This window comes from Spermophilus citellus (assembly GCF_964194105.1).
Source record: "Spermophilus citellus genome assembly, chromosome: 2".
Classification (NCBI taxonomy): domain Eukaryota; kingdom Metazoa; phylum Chordata; class Mammalia; order Rodentia; family Sciuridae; genus Spermophilus; species Spermophilus citellus.
This window is the reverse complement of record NC_138183.1, coordinates 245,567,966-245,585,723: the sequence shown is the minus strand read 5'-3', so window position 1 is coordinate 245,585,723 and position 17,758 is coordinate 245,567,966. Positions and strand designations below refer to the sequence as shown.

The window sequence follows — 17,758 nt, the reverse complement described above, 5'->3', positions numbered from 1 at the left end:
TTGATGTCAATTCCAATCCCATTATTGTCATCAAAAACTAGAGAACTGACATCTTTCAACACTGATCCTATAAAATACATAAACATAGAATATCTCTTCATTTATTTGGGTCTTCTTTGTTTACACTCAGTTCAATATTATGGGTTATTTTTTCCAGAAGTCTTACATATACTTGCCACATTTATTTCTGTCTCTTGTTAGCAGCATAGGATTAGCAATCCATTGTGATATATTTGGTTTATATTCTGATGCCATACTATTTATTATTTGTTTCCCATTTTTCTTCATTTGAATTAAACAGATATTTAAAAATTTATAATTATGAATTATAATTCTAGGTATATTTTGAGCTCATGAAACATTATCACTTTTAAAATTGTTCATAGCTGTTTATCTCTATTCATTGTATTTACTTCCCAGTGAGAAATTCATTGAAAACTGACAGGATCATGAGTGAGCTTAGCTGACAAGAGACAGTCTATAAACCAAGTACCTTCCTTCCCTTCTTCTCTCGGCCAGACAAAAGGGATTCTAACTGACAGTAGTAGATAACAGTTGTGAAACACCTTGAGAGGGCAGAAAACAAACAAAAACAACGTCACATTTAAAAGAGAGTTACTTGTACTAAATGGCATGATTAATATTGCTGAACCAAGTTTTCTGAAGTCATGTTCCATAATGGAAAAGAGGATAACTGAGTTCAGAACAGATTTCTGGGAACTTCCTATTGGGTAAAGGCAGTTTGCTTTGAAAAGCAAGTGAACAGATGACCCAAACAATGACAAGCAGATGAAGCGGGAATGAGAAGGGAAGAAAGACAGCAGAAACTTTCAGGGCAGAAAGGAACTTTAATGAGAAGAGGAGAAGTCAAGGAACAATGAAGGCTCTCTGAATTGGTGGCATTTTGATTCATACTTGTTAAGTAGAAGCTAGTTCAGGTAGAAGAACTCAAGAATATGAAATGTGCTTTTTACTCTTACAAACATAAATTGGCTTTCCTGTGAATTATACATCATACTTTAAGTCTTTATAGACTGCACTCTGGAAATAAACTTTTCAATGCTCTTTTACAAAATCTGTGTAAGGGAAACTTGAGAGCTATTTGGAGTACCTAGATAACAAACCCTCTCTTGTAATAATCTCATGTTTATATACGGAATTGCTTTCTCCATGGAGCCTAGAAAAATTTACGTAGAGAAATTTCTTGAATACTAAGGTGAAAAGTCCAACTTGTTTTGTATTTTCTTTTGCACAGAAATCTGTGGGCTTTGTACCAGGTTTGTTCTACAGAAACATCATTATACCCATATCAGATATCAACACCAGTAAAAATCTCACATTTCTAAGGTTTTCAAACAGAGCTCTCTTCTGTTTCAGTTGAAATATCTTCAGGATTCAGAGACTGGAAAAAAAAATTAACCAATTACAAGTCACATCACGTTTCTTAAAATCATATAAGAAATAGATAATTCTTCAAAACACAATGCTGCTATTTATGGAATAAGATCTTAAAGTGTCTTTTGTCTTATTTTTGTCTCATTATTCTCAGTCCACATTCTAAATTCCTATTGAATTGTTTGTAACTTTTGGTATACGTCCTGAGTTTTTCAATTAAAATATTCATGGTCAGTTAGCAGGACCTCCAAATTCGCCTGAACTTCTCATGATACTTCCCAACTATTAGCCATTCCTTCCCTCCCAGGTAAATGTCATTTTGACTTTTAGGTAATCAATCCCTCATCCCATTTTTTTTTTCCTTTTTAGTTTCACCAACTGAGCTTGTATCCCTACTTAAGCAATATAGCTTTAGTTTTCCTGGTTTCAAATTTCGTATAAATGGAATACAAAAAAAGATGAATTCTTTTAATTCATCTTTGCCTGATAGTAGAGTCTGTCTTTTAATTGTCACAGAGAATTATAATAGAGTAATTTGCCCCAGTTTATTCACCACTCACTCGTTTTTGTTGTTTCCATTTTGGCAAAAAAAATACTGTTATGTCTATTCTTGGAAATGTATCTTAATACATATGTGCAAACTCTGGGTGTATACCAAGGAGTTAGATTACTGATCATATGATTAAGCACATATTAACTTTTCATAGGTAATGTCTAAAAGGTTTTTAAAATTTGTTGTGAAAATTTATACTCTAATCAGAAGTATGAGATTTCTTTCATCTATAGTCTTTAATATTACTTACAATTGTCAATATTTGGGCACTTAATTATTCTGTTAGGTGTTTAATAAAGTCTCATTTAGTTTTCTTTTCAAAAAAATGTATTTGTTCTTTTTAGATATACATGACAACACAGTGTATTTTGACTTATATACTATATATGGAATATAACTTTCCATTCTTGTGATTGTACAGGATGTGAAGTTACACTAGTCATGTATTCATATATGAATATAGGAAACTTATGGCTGATTCACTACTGTTTTTCCTATTCCCATTCCCCATCCCTTGCCTTCATTCCCTTTGCCTAATCCAATGAACTTTTATTCTCCACGCCCCACTGGTTATATGTTAGCATCCACATATCAGAGAGAACATTTAGCCTTTAGTGTTTTTTTTTTTTTTGAATTGACTTATTTCACTTAGCATGATAATCTCCAGTTCCATCCATTTACTGGCAATACCATGATTTCATTCTTCTTTGTAGCAGAATAATATTCCCTTTTGTATATATACCACAGTTTCTTTATCCATTCATCTCTTGAAGGACATATTGGTTGGTTCCATAGCTTAGCTATTGTGAACTGAGCTGCTATAAATATTGATGTGACCATATCACTATAGTATGCTGGCAGTTTGCCAAGGAGTGGGATAATTAGGTCAAATGGTGGTTTCATTCCAAGTGTTCTAAGGAATCTTCATACAGATTTCCAGAGTGGTTGCACCAATTTGCAGCCCTGTCAGCAATGTATGAGTGTACCTTTTTCCTTACATCCTCGCCAACATTTAATGTTACTTGTATTCTTGATAATTGCCATTCTGTCTGGAGTGAGATGAAATTTCAGTGTAGTTTTAATTTTTTATAATTGCTAGTAATGTTGAACACTTTTTCTTATATTTTCTTATATTTCTTATATAATCATATTTCATTTCTGGGAAATACCCGTACAGTTTCTTTGCCCAATTATTGATTGGGTTATGTTGTTGTTGTTGTTGTTAAGTTTTTTGAGTTCTTTATATAACCTTGAGATTAATGCTCTGAGGTTCAGGTGGCAAAGATTTTCTCCCATTCTGTAAGTTTTTTCCTCATGTTCTGATTATTTACTTTTCTGTGAAGAAGCTTTGTCATTTGAAACCATCCCATTTACTCATTGATTTTACTTCTTGTGCCTTAGGAGTCTAGTTGAGGAATTCTTTTGCTAAGCAGACATAATGGAGATTTGGGCCTACTTTTTCTTCTAGTAGGCACAGTTTCTCTGGTCTAATGCCTAGGTCCTTGATCCACTTTGAGGTTTGTGCAGGGTGGATGATAGGAGTTAAATTTCAATATACTACATATGGATTTCCAGTTTTCCCTACACCATTTGTTCAAGAGGCTATTTTTTCCTCCAATGTATGTTTCCAGCACCTTGGTAAAGTACGAGATAACTGTACTTATGTGGGTTTGTCTCTGTGTCTTCTATTCTGTACCCATTGGCATTTATGTCTGTTTTGGTGCAAATACCATGCCACTTTTGTTACTAGGGCTCTGTAGTATAATTTAATGTCTATATTGTAATGCCTCCTGCTTCTCCTTTCTCACTAAGGATTGCTTGGCTATTCTGGGCCTTTTATTTTTCAAAATGAATTTAATGACTGCTCTTTCTATTTCTATGAAGAGCATCATTGGAATTTTAATAGGAATTATATTAAATCTGTATAGCACTTTTGGTAGTATGGCCGTTTTGACAATATTAATTTTGGCTACCCAAGAACATGAACGATCTTTTCATTTCCTAAGGTCTTCTTCAATTTCTTTATTTAGTGTTCTGTGGTTTTCATTGTAGAGATCTTTCACCTCTTTTGTTAGATGGATTCCTAAGTATTTTATTTTTTGAGGTGAATGGGATAGTTTCCTGATTTGTCTTTCAGCTGATTCATCATTGGTATATAGGAATGCAATTGATGTGTGGGTGTTGGTTTTATATCCTGCTGCTTTGCTGAACTCATTTATGAGTTCAAGAAGCTTTCTGGTGGAGTTTTTTTTTGTTGTTCTAAAGATAGAATCCTGTAGTCAGCAAATAGGGGTAGTTTGAGCTCTTTTTTTCCTATTTATATCCCTTTAATTTCTTTCTTTTGTGTAATTGCTAAAACTACACTGAGATCCCATCTCACTCCTTGTCAGAATGGCAAGAATACAAGTAACATTCAATGTTGGCTAGGATGTGGGGGACTAGGTACACCCATACATTGCTGGTTAATGGGATAGTTTTCCTAATTTATCTTTTAGTTGATTTATCACTGATGTATAGGAATGCAATTGATTTATAGATGTTAACTTTACATCCTGTTTCCCCCACTGAATTCATTTATGAGATACAGAAGTTTTCTGGTGGAGTTTTTTGGGTCTTCTGAATATGGAAACCATTGCCAGCAAAGAGAGTTTGAGTTCTTCTTTTCCTATTCTTATACCTTTAATTTCTTTCATCTAATTGCTCTGCTTAGAGTTTCAAGGACTATAATGAATAATAGTGGTGAAAGAAGGAATCCTTGTCTTTGAATGTTTAGAGGGAATGCTTTCAGTTTTTCTCAATTTAGAATGATGTTGGCCTTGTGTTTAACACATTTAGCTTTTACAATGTTGAAGTATGTTTCTACCATTCCTAGTTATGCTAGTGTTTTGAATAAGAATGGGTGCTGTATTTTGTCAAATGCCTTTTCTGCATCTATTGAGATAACCATGTAATTCTTGTCTTTATATCTGTTTGATGTGATGAATTACATTTATTGATTTACATATGTTGAACCAACCACCACTTGATCATGGTGCACTATCTTTTAAAAATGTTTTTGTAGGCAATTTGCCAGAATTTTATTAAGAATTTTTGCATCTATGTTCATCAGGGATATTGGCCTGAAGTTTCCTTTCTTTGATGGATCTTTGTCTGGTTTCATAGAATGAGTTTGGAAGGGTTCCTTCCTTTTCTATTTCATGAAATAATTTGAGAGGTATTGGTGTAAGTTCTTCTTTGAAGGTCTTGTAGAACTCAGTTGAGAAGCTATCTCGTCCTATGCCTTTCTTTGTTGGTAGGCTTTTGATGGCATCTTCAATTTCTTTGCTTAAAATTGATCCATTTAAGTATTCCTCCTGATTCAATTTGGATAGGACATATGTCTCTAGAAATTTGCTGATGTCTTCAAGATTTTCTATTTTATTAGAATATAAATTTTCAAAAGAATATCTTATTATTGTCAGTATTTCAGTAGTGTCTGTCATAATCTTTTCTTTTTCATCACAAATTTTTCTGGGTATAGTATTCTTGGCTAGCATCCATTTTCTTTTACAGCTTGGTATACATTATTTCAAGACCCCCTAGCTTTGAGGTCTGAGTAGAGAAATCAGCTGAAATCCAGTTTGGTTTCCTTCTAAATGTGACCTATTTTTTCTCTGGCATCCTTTAATATTCTATCCTTATTCTGTATGTTAAGTATTTTAATGTGGATTGGTGTAGGTCTGTTGTAATTTTGTATATTCTGGGTCCTGTAAGCCTCCTGTATTTGATTTTTCATTTCTTTCTTTAGGTTTGGGAAATTTTCAGGTATTATTTTATTGAAAAATTGTGCATTCCTTTGGTTTGTATCTCCAAGTCTTCATCTATCCAGATAAGATCTTTTCAGGTTATCCCATATTTCTTGGAAATTCTGTTCATGGTATCTTAATATCTTTTCTCCATGGTCCCCTTTATTTTCAAGATTATATATTTTGTCTTAATTGCCTGAAATTCCATTTTCCAAGTGGTCTAGTCTGTAGGGGATGCTACAGAATTTTTATTTTGGTTTATTGATATCTTTATTTCAAGATTTCTGCTTGATGTTTTTTTTCCCACAATCTCTATTGAAGCAATCTTTCACTCCTGTATTTTCTCTCTGATTTCACTCTTTACATCATCCTTTACCTTAGGATCTATACTCCTTCTCTGACAGTATGGATCTGAGTCAGTAGAGTTTCTACCCCATGAACTTATAGAGTCCCTGAAGGTTTCCAGTTCTTCACTGTTTAGGAAGGAGAAAAATAATAACAACAACAAATGCAAACATATACAGCATTTAATCAAATAGTTTCTGTTATTATGTATACAATATTAATTATCACAATAAACAAATGATATGACCAGTTATTGCCTACAATAAAAATAGTAGCTTTACAAAAGGGTTTACACTTTCAAATGGTTGACAGGGAGAGAACAGAAGTGATATAAGATGATTTTGAGGGAGGAGGAGCAAAGATAGAAGTAAAAAGTTAAAGGAAAAGTGAAAGGGAGAAAATAGAGATTGGCTGTTAGCAGAAAAGAAAGAGAATCAAGGGAAACATTTTAGTGAGAGAAAAAATATATATTAAGTAATAATTTAAAAAATTAAAAATAAAAATAAAAGAATAAAAAGCAAAACTGAAATATACTAATCAAACATACTAATCCTCAAAATACTGATCCATGAAAAATAACTGGCTTCAAAAATGATAGAAATGAGAAAAAAACAAATATGAATATGTATTAATTTCTATGAATCATTAAGTTCACAAATGAATAAAGAAAATAAAAATGTCTGATGAAAAGTTAGAGTTATTTCTGTTGGAGTTCAAAAGATTCTCAGCTTCCCTTCCCAGTAGTGTTATCTGGGGTCATCTGGAATGTGATTCTTGCTCCACCCTCAGGGTGGGGTCACTAGAGTGAGAGAGGTAATCTGTGCTTCTCCAGGATCTAGCAATTGCTGGTCCACACTGGAGACTGCTCCTCAAGGATTTCTGCTGGATTCCTCTTGTGTGGTGGAGGAGCCAATTATTAGTTCACTATATCACCTGCAGATTCCACATTTCCTGGTCTCTGGTTCAGTCTCCAATCTCAATCTCTCTACCTGCCATTTCGAATTCTCAGCCATTTTGTCTTTCCCAGGTGATTTTGCAAGCAGCTGATTGTAGGGGGTGGGGGAGATCTAGGTGGGTTTCTACAACCAGTAGATACCTGTGTAAACCTCTCTCCACATTTTATTTTCTCCTGGTTACTCTACGTAATGCTGTATTGGTTTTTCAGGCCTGTATTTTGGGCCAAACTCAGGTTTTCCAGGAATCAGTTCCCCAGCTGCTGCCACCCCTATCAGGACTGCAAAATGGTTCCTTCCACCTGTCCCAGCTGGGAGAGATGTGGCTTCTTTCCTGCACAAGAATATTGTGCATCACACCTTTCATGGTAGTCAGACAGTATTTTTGATCTCTAAGCTCTCTGTACCCACACATGCCTCAGGCATCCTAAAAATGTGGGTTCCTTTAATTCTCTTTTCCCTCCACTTTGCTCATGGAAGGACTGTTCTAGCCAGTGCCTCCAGCCACAGGAGTGGCTGTGGCACTTGGGATTTCTTCCTTATTTTTTATATCCAACCTCCTGAGTCCCCAAAATGCTTTGAATATCCAGTATTAAATTCTAGTAAAGTACTTCCTGCCTTTTTTTCTTCACCCACCTTGCTGAGAAGCTGTCTATGTGCTTCCTTAGTTTCATACCATGGGGAAGCCAGGAAAGTGACCTTCTCTATTCTGACATCTACTCTCATTTAGTTTTCATTATAATGTTATTGTTTAAGTGGTTGGACATGTGTCTTACATCTTACTTTTTTCTATAGATCTCATTTTGTTTTCCTCCTTTCCCTATTTTTAAAAAAATACTTTATTAAAGTATTTTAAATACTTTAATACCTTTTATTTTAAACTACTTTTGAGTTTTGTTAGTTGCTAATATGCATCTTAATTTACAACAATCTATTTCGGATGAATGCCAATCCCAGTAAGATATAGCAACATGTTCTCATAGAGTTCTATTATCCTCCTCCTTCATTATGCTATTATCATAATATGTTACCTCCACATACATTACATACTCAACAATATTATGGTACGATTATTGCTTTTATAAGGTTATCTTTAAAATTTTATACCTGGGCTGGGGATGTGACTCAAGCGGTAGCGCTCTCGCCTGGCATGCACGGGGCGCTGGGTTCGATCCTCAGCACCACATAAAATAAAAATGTTGTGTCCACCGAAAACTAAAAAATAAATATTAAATTCTCTCTCTCTCTCTCTCTCTCCTTAAAAAAAAATAAAATAAAATTTTATACCTATTGATCATGGGTGGAAAACTATGACATATAAATTAAATCTGGCCCACTGCCTATTTTTGGGAACAAAACTTTATTGAAAAAAAAATGTATAGCCATTTATTTATGTATTATCCACATATGTTTTCATGCTAAAAGTTCGAGGTGCTCTTTATTCATTCATGTGCATTTGAATTTCATCTGACATCACTTTCTTTTAATATGAAGAGCTTCCTTCAGTGTTTCTTATAAGGTATTTCGGCTAGCAACACATTCTGCAGTCATTTGTGCATGTCTTTATTTCATCTTCAGTTTTGAAGAATAAGTTTAAAGGATTCAGAATTCTTGCTTAAGTGTTCTTTCCCCCAGCACTTTCATATGCCATCCCACTATTCTGACCTCCATTGTTTTTGATGAGAAGTCAACTGTTAACCATATTGTCATTCCCTTGTTTATGAAGGATAATATTTTTCTTATTACTTTCAAGATTTTCTGTCTCCCTTTGTTCATAATTATGACTGAGATGTCTAGGAATGGATCTTTGTGTTTATTGTAGTCGCAAATTCATGAATGTATAGGATAATATTTGCCATCAAATTAGTGAAATATTTGGCCATTATTTCTTCATTTCCCCTCTTTCTCTTCAATTTCTAAGGGACCACCATTATACACTTACTGGTGTCCCAGTGGTTTCTGAGGCTTTCTTTTCCTCCTCTGTTTTTAGGACTGAATGATTTTCATTGTACTCTCTTCATGTTTGCTGATTTTATGTTATCCACTCTAATATACTCTTGAGGCTCTGTAGTGAATTTTTCTTTTCAGTAACTGTGTTCTTAAAAATCCAGAATGTCCATTTTTTATTATGTCTTTTGTTGATAGTCTTATTTGCTGAGTCAATGCTGTCATCTTTTAACTCAAACATATTTTATTTAGTTTTTTTTTGTTTTTGTTTTTATATCATTCTTCATTAATTCTACCATTTCCCCTCCCCTTCTAGGATGAGAATAGATCTTGTGTGGTCTTTTCAGGGTACAAATCATTATACTTTGCTTCTCAGGTATTTCTTGTTGCTGAAAATAGGACATTTTAGATAACATGGTAAAGCAACTTTGGATTCCAATGGCTTAATTTTCTTATAGAGCAGTGGTTATTGCTTTAGGAACTTGTTTGCACTAATTGTATGGATTCTATTTCCCTTGCAGTGTGTGGCCTGTAATATATCTATTCACTTTTTCATTTTATTTTATTCTTGGTTTTTATATTTAAGACTAGCTTCCTAGGCTTCTCTCTGGGTCAGCCTAAGTACTCAGCCAATGACTAGTCAGAGGGTATACTTAAACACCTTGTTATGATCTGCACTTGTCCACAAAGCTCTAATACATTACAGTCCTAACTCCCGGTATCTTGGAATATGACAATACTTGGATATTAGGTCTCTGAAGTGTAATGAAGTTACAATATGTTCTTAGTTGGACCCTAATCCAGTAAGGAATTAGGACACAGACATAAACAGAGTGAAGACCATGTGAATACACAGGGAGAAGACAGTCATCCAAAGCTATGCAAGAGGCCTTAAACTAAGAAACTAACATTATAAACACTTTCATTTTGAACTTCTGCCTCTAGAGTTGTGAGAAAAATAAATTTCTGTTGTTCAAGCCACATAGTCTGTGGTACTTTGCTATGTCAGCAATAGCAAAGCATTATACTCCTTAAGATAGAAAGACTTCTACCTTTTTCTGAGGAACTAGTTCAGCTTGAAAAATATAGTTTTTAATTTTATTATTTCTTAAAAATTTAATTGGTACATTATAATTATGCATAACAGTGGGATTCACTGTGATATATTTGTACATGCACATAATTTGTTCAATTTCACTCCCAAGTATGTGCCCTTTCCTTCCCCTTCTTCCTCCTCCTGAACTTCATCCTCTATTCTACTGGTGTCCCTTCTATTTTTATGAGATTCCCCATCCCAGTTTTTTCTCAATAGCTTCCAAATATGCAGAAAACATCACTTGTGATTTTGGTCTGGCATATTTCACTTAACAATATGTTCTCCATTTCCATCCATTTTTTTTCTGCAAATGACTAAATTCATTGTGTGTATGTGTGTGTGTGTGTGTGTGTGTGTGTGTGTGTGTGTGTTTGCATGCTCATTTAAAAATTTATTTACCTGTTGATGAACATCTAGGCTGATTCTATAGCTTGCTATAGTATGCTGACTTTCTTTTGGACTAATACCAACAAGTGGTGTAGCTGGGTAATATGTTGGTTCCATTCCTACTCTTTTAAATAATTGCCATACTGATTTCCATAGTAGTTGTACCCATTTACAATGACAACAGGGGTGTGTAAATGTTCCTTTTCCCCTGCATGTTTGCCAGCATTTATTATTATTTGTATTCTTGATGACTGTAATTTTAACTGGAGTGAGAAGAAATTACATTACAGTTTTGATTTGCATTTTCCTAATTGCTAATGGTGTTGAATATTTTTTCCATGCATGTGTTGGCCATTTGTCTCATCTTGTTTAATGGATTATTATTATTATTGTTGTTGTTATTTAGTTCATTTATTTAAGCAGTCAGTGATACATAAATTGGGCAGCTCCAATACAAAAGTGCTTTGGCTTTGCTAAAGGAGCCCCAGAGGAAGGCTTTTATAGGGTGAATGCCAAATAGAACAAAGAAATGATTTGATTGGTTAAAGTTTGAACTGTTGCCTTTGGAGTATCTCAGTGAGTAGTTGAAGATAATAAAACTAAAGTCCTATTGACCTCTGTGATTGGTGGAGTGTAAGTTTCATTTTTTCCCCACATTTTAAATTGTTGCATTATATATGTACATGATGGTGGGATTTATTGTTACATATTTGTACATGCACACAATATAACAATATAATTTGGCCAATATCACTCCCCAGCACTCTCCACCTCCCTCCACAGTTCTCACCTATTGTTCCCTTTTCTTTACTGATCTCCCTTTGATTTTCATGAGATCTAACCACATGTCCCCAAGCCCCAACCCTTTTTCCTCTCTAGCTTCCACATATGATAAAAAGCATACATCTGAATGGGTTATTTTTTAGGTGATGTTTTTTGAGTTTTAAAAAAATTTCTGGATATTAATTCTCTGAGCAGTTGGAAGAGATTTTCTCCCATTCTGTAGGCTCTCCACATTCTTATTGTTTCCTTTGATGTGCTATTCCATTTATTGATTCTTGTTTTTATTTCTTGAGCTTTGACAAGTCTTATTAAGGAAGTTAATGCCTACACCAAGGTGTTGGGGTGTTGACCCTAAGTTTTTATCTAGCAGTTGCAGTGCTTCTGTACTAATCCCTGGTTCTTGATCCATTTTGAATAGACTTTTGTTCGAGGTGATAAATAAGAATTTAGTTTCATTCTTCTACACATGGATATCCAGTTTTACAGCATTGTTGGTTAAAAAGCCTGCCTGTTTTCCAATGTGTGTTTTTGGCATTTTTGTCAAGAATCAGATGACTGCATCTGTGTGGGTTTGTCTCTGTGTTTTCTATCCTATTTCATTCGTCTACACACATATTTTTATGCCAGTTCCATGCTGTTATTATAACTCAAGCTCTGTAGCATAATTTGAAATTGGGTATAGTGATGCTTCTATGGTTGTTCTTTGTGATCAGAATTGTCTTGACTATTCTGGGTATTTTTATTCTTCCATATGAATTTAAGAAAGTTCATTTCTAGTTAGTTCTGTGAAACATGTCATTGGTATTTTGATTGGGATTACATTGTATCTGTGTTTTGCTTTTGGTAGCATGGCCATTTTAACTATTAATTCTGCCTAAAAAGAATTTTGAGATCTTTCCATCTTCTGTGTCTTCTCCAGTTTATTTCATTAATATTCTATAATTCTCATTGTAGAGGGTTTCCATCTCCTTGGTTAGATTTATTCCTAGATACTTTATTTTTTGAGGCTATTGGGAATGAAATTGATTCCTAGTTTCTTTTTCAGCATATTCACTATTGGTACATAGAAAAGCTATTGATTTTCATATGTTGATTATATATCCTGCTACACTGCTGGATTTGTTCAACAGATCTAGAAGCTTTCTGATTGAGTAATATAAATATTCTAAGTGCAGGATCATATAATCTGCAAACAGTGAAAATTTAACTACCTTTCCTATTGGTACCCCATTTTTAAGCTTCTCTTGCTTTGACTGATCTGGCTAAAATTTCATATACCATCTTAAATAGGAGAGGTAAAGGTATATATACATGCTTATCTTAGATAAAATGCTTTGTTTCCCCCCATTTAGTATTATAGTGGCTCCCATGTAGTCTTTAAGATGTTTAGGTAAGATCTTTGTCTTCCTAGTTTAATGTTTTTATCAAGAATGGGTGCTGAATTTTGCCAAAGATGTTTAAAAAATATCTACTGAGATGATCATGTGATTTTTGTTCTTTTTTAAAAAAGATATTTATTTTTTTAGTTGTACACAGTACCTTTATTTTGTTTATTTATTTTTATGTGGTGCTGAGGATCGAACCCAGGGCCTCGCATGTGCTAGGTAAGCACTCCACCGCTGAGCCACAACCCAGCCCACTTTTGTGCTTAATTTTATTATGTGGTGAACTAAATTTATTGATTTGTTTTGTTGAACCATTTTTGTATCCCTGGAATGAAACCAACTCAGTCATGTATAATCTTCTCAATGTGTTTTTGAATATTATTTTCTAGTATTTTATTAAGGATTAGGGACCTGTAGTTTTTCTTTCTTTAATGTGTAGTTATCTGGTTTTGATATCAAGAACTCACTGGCTTCATATAATGAATTAGGTGTTATCCCCTGTTATATTTCCTGGAGTAATTTTAGAAGCATTGGCAATAGTTCTTTAAAGGTCTGGTAGAATACAGATGTGAATCCATCTAATCCTGGGCATTTGTTGAAAGGCTTTTTATTTTTTCTTCAATCTCACTGATTGTCACCATTCTGGGTTTTCTGTCCCCTTTTGTTTCAATTTTGGTAGATTATACATGTCTAGAAATTTGTCTATTTCTTCTAGACTTTCCAATTTATTGGAATACAAGCTTTCAAAATAGACCCTAGTTATATTGATATTTTTATATTTCTTATGACTTGCTTTGTGACCTAAAATGTGGTCTTTTTTTGGAGAAGTTCCATGAGCAGCTGAGAAGAAAGTAAACCCAGTTGTTGTTGGATGAAATAGTCTACAGATGTGTTGGGTACATTTAATTTGTAATATATATATATATATATATATATATATATATATATATATATATATATTTATATTTTAATTTCTGAAGTGTCTTCACTGAACTTATACCTGGCTGACCAATCTGTTGGTAAGAAAAGCGTTTAAAATCACCTAGTATCATTCTATTGGGGTCTATGAGAGCCATTTTCTCATTCGTTTCCGGTATATTTGCTATTTTTATATCATCTTGTTGACTTGAATCCCTTCACCAGTATGAAGTGACCTTCTTTATCCCTTCTAATTTGAAGTCATCTTTGTTAGATATGAGAGTCACTACTCCTGCTTGCTTATGGGCTGCATTTGCGTGGAATATCAATTTTCAAATTTTCATTTTCAGCTGTGGATGTCTTTGCTTGAGAGAGGTATGTCTTTTCCCAACAACATACAGTTTGACCTTGTTTTTAAAAACCCAATATGCCAGTCTGTTATTTGGCTGGAGAATTAAGACTATTTACATTCAGTGTTATTATAAATATGTTTAATTTGAACCTATTACTCATTTAATTAACTACTCTTCCAGTGAGATTCACCCTTTCCTGAGCTCTGGTATTTGATTTTAACTTTCTCTGTCAGGGTTTCTTCATGTATTTTCCATAATGATGGCTTAGTAGTCATGGATTCTTTATGCTTATCTTGTAAGGTTTTCATTCTCTTTTGATTCTGAAGGTAGTTGTGCATGATATGGCACTTTTGGTTTAAAGGATTTTTCTTTCAGGGTTTGAAACACATTGTTCCAAGCCCTCGTGATTTTTAGGGTTTTTGTTGAGGTATCAGATGTTGTTTTGATTGGATTACTTCTGTATATAATCTGATGTGTTTCTCTTGAGCCTTTTAAAATTCTATCATTATCCTATATATTTGGTATTTTAAGAATAACGTATCATGGAGACCTTCTTTTTTAATCTTTTCTGTGTGGGGTTTTAAATGCTCTGTATGTGGATCCCCATCTAATTCCCAATGTTTAGAATTTTTTTCTATTATTTCACTGAAAATGTTTTAATTATTATTTGTCTATATCTACATTCCTTCCTTAAATCCAATGATTCTTATGTTTGGTCTCTTAATGTTGTCCCAGAGTTGTTATATATTCTGATCATGATTATTTTTTTTCTTTTTTTTTAATATTTTTTTTCTTTCTTACTGAAAGTTCACGTTAACATATTTTGTCTTCAAGGTCTGAAATTCTGTCTTACACATGATCTAATCTGTTAATGAGAGTTTCAACTAGATTTTTCATTTGATTTTTAGTCTCATAGTTCCAGGATTTCTGTTTCTTTTTCGGTTTCTTTATATTTTTATTGAAATGCTCTTTCACATACTGTATATTCTGTATTTCCTTAGCTCATTACTTAAGATTTTCTTATAGTTCCTTGATCATTTAAATATTTTTAAAAAAATGTCTTCAGAATTTCATCTACTTCAGTATTTTTAATTTAATTATCGGAAGGTTATAAACTATTAGAGGTGACTATGTTTTCTGAGATCATATGTTTGTACATCCATTGAGTTGAATTCCTCTTCTCCTTTTGTGTGGGGGTCCTTTAGTGAGTAGTTATCTCATAATCATCCCTGGGCTGGGGATATCTTAGCTTCAGCATAATCAAAGTGTTAAGTTCAACCACCAGTACAACTTTGAGAGAATAACTGCTAGTAACAGAGGAAATTTAAAAGTAAACTTTATATCAACATATCCTATGTTATTCTAAATGATCTCTACAATGTATTGACCAAAGAGAAGAGTGAGAAATAATATAGAATGTTCTGGAAATATTAAGCATTAATGATAGTGTACTAAATTGAAGTGGAAGAAAGAATAAAAAATAGAAAAAAGAAAAAAGAGAAAAGTATGTTGGGGCAACAAAAGATAAATAAAGGATGAAGGAGAGAAGAGAATGAGATAAGAGCAAAATAAAGAAGTACTGAGAGAGGACCCAATTAATTGACAAAGAATTTGTTTTTCTTTTTGTTGAGATTTTAAATTTGGAGACCTGACTTTTCAGAGTTTTGAATTTAGACTCTCCCAGCTATGAGGAAGGTTGATAGACTTATTGTTCTGTTTTTGTCAGCTCTGAGTCAAAATGGCTAAACTTGTTAAGAGTATTATGTACTCAAGTCTACTCCCTCCTTGCCTATAGCTTCGATTAGTGAAGTACCATAAGATTCAGAGCAGATCTCATTCTCAAAATGGTTGCCATTGTGACCAGGGATGGGAATGTAAATCTGTAAGCTCTGTTGGCTAACCCTTTCAACCATGTACCTGTAGACCAATCTGTATTGTTTTGTACCCTTTTGTCTGAGAACATCAGTCTGTGGGAAGAGGGTGGGTGGATGGGGGTGTAGGCAGTTGTGGAATGTACCAGTTTATTCTCTATATCCTTCTGGACATGGGGGCGGTGGTGCAGGGTCCAAAATAGGATGTCATGGAATTGCTGCTTTTTACCTAACCATGATCAGTCCCAGTTCCACCTTGTCAGCCATGTTCATTATCCAGAGTTCAGAGGGTCAATTTCAAATTAAAGTGCCCTAGAAAAGCAGTCATGGCTCCTTCAATCACTGTTTCTCCCAGATATTAGTCTCCTTCCTGTGCCCAGACTGACTCACAGCACGGTGCATGGGTACCCAATGATCCAGTGAAAAATAAAGCTTAAGTGACTTATTGGTCTTGAATATAAAGAAAGTATGCCTAGAACAAGGCAATAAAGGGAAAAATAGAGAAATATGGAAAATAAAGGTAAACTACAGGGATTTCCAGTCTCTGGCTCCAAAGTTGTTGCCACTTCCCCGTTTTCACTAACTTTGTTCTGCAGAGTGCTGAGGGTTCTCCCATGCCAGCTCAGCCTCTCTAAAACTGATGGGAGAATGTCTTTCAGCTTATTGGAGGGGAGCTCCCTCCACCACCAAGCCACCATGCCCACCAGTACTGCCTCCTTTTATTAACTTTTTATAGTCTAGAAACCAGTACTTCAGTTTTTCATCTGGTTGCTTTGTATTGTCTACCAGTGTTTCCCCAGTCTTTCTATCTTAATTTACCATTGCAGAACTGGTTTTTAGATCACTTTCCGGGAGCTCTTATGAGTTTTTAGTGTCCTCTGATCCTCATTTTGTTCTGAATCAAAAAGTATTTCCAAAGCTTAGGCTACTTAATTGTCTATCTCAGCTTTTACTTTACTTGGCATGGCTTCTTTTTTAGCTAGAGGTGAGTGGCTCACTAGAGCTTTCTCCAGTTCCTTTGTGTGTATACCCTTGCACATATTTATTTTCTTCCAGACCATAAGAGATGTTATTCTATAGTCTTCCTACCTTGACTTGCCCTTGTAGAACTAGTTTATTTGTTCAGTTTCAGGGAGCTGCTATGAGAATGTGTTTTCCTCAGACCCTCTGTTTGTTCTGAATTGAAGAATATTTCCAAAGTTTAGGCCTCTTATAAGTCTACTGCAGCTTTTACTTTACTTTGCATGGCTTCTGTTTTTAGCTAGAGGTAACTCACTAGAGCTTTCTCCAGTTTCTATAGTGTGCATATCCAGGCACATATTTATATTCTTCCAGACCATAAGGGTTAGATGTTATTCTATAGCCTTCCTACCTTGACTCGCCCTTGTAGAACTGGATTTTTTGCTCAGACTCAGGAAGCTGCTACGAGAATGTGGTTTCCTCAGATCCTCTGTTTGTTCTGAATTGAAGAATATTTCCAAAGTTTAGGCCTCTTATAAGTCTATTGCAGCTTTTACTTTACTTTGCATGGCTTTTTTTTTTTTTTTTTTTTTTTTTTTTTTTTTAGCTAGAGGTGAGTAGCTCACTAGAGCTCTCTCCAGTTTCCATAGTGTGCATACCCTTGCACATACTTATATTCTTCCAGACAATAAGGGGTAAATGTTATTCTACAGCCTTCCTACCTTTACTTGCCCTTGCAGAACTGGTTTTTTTGTTCAGTTTCAGGGAGCTGCTACGACGTGGGATCCTCTGATCTTCTGTTTCGTTCTGAATTGAAGAATATTTCCAAAGTTTAGGCTACTTATAAGTCTATCTCAGCTTTTACTTTACTTTGCATGGCTTCTTTTTTTTTTTTTTTTTTTTTTTTTTAGCTAGAGGTGAGTAGCTCATTAGAGCTCTTTCCAGTTTCCTGCACATATTTGTATTCTTCCAGATCATAAGGGATAAACATAATGTTATCAAGGTAAATATCCCATGTTGGCTGTCT

At 34.3% G+C, this 17,758-nt stretch overlaps 1 protein-coding gene across 3 annotated transcripts in view; it reads right to left on the bottom strand.

The window, feature by feature from the left end:
• Nucleotides 1-842: 842 nt before the first annotated feature.
• MS4A13 (membrane spanning 4-domains A13) overlaps nt 843-17,758 on the bottom strand; it is a 32,061-nt gene continuing 15,145 nt past the window's right edge. For all 3 annotated transcript variants that reach the window (XM_081274066.1, XM_081274068.1, XM_081274067.1), the window contains 3 exons: nt 17,454-17,538; nt 17,144-17,230; nt 843-1,402 (listed from right to left, as the gene is read on the bottom strand). In XM_081274066.1, the coding sequence (XP_081130192.1) occupies nt 1,389-1,402; nt 17,144-17,230; nt 17,454-17,538 (186 nt within the window). In that variant the 3' untranslated portion in view covers nt 843-1,388. The remainder of the gene's footprint in view (nt 1,403-17,143; nt 17,231-17,453; nt 17,539-17,758) is intronic.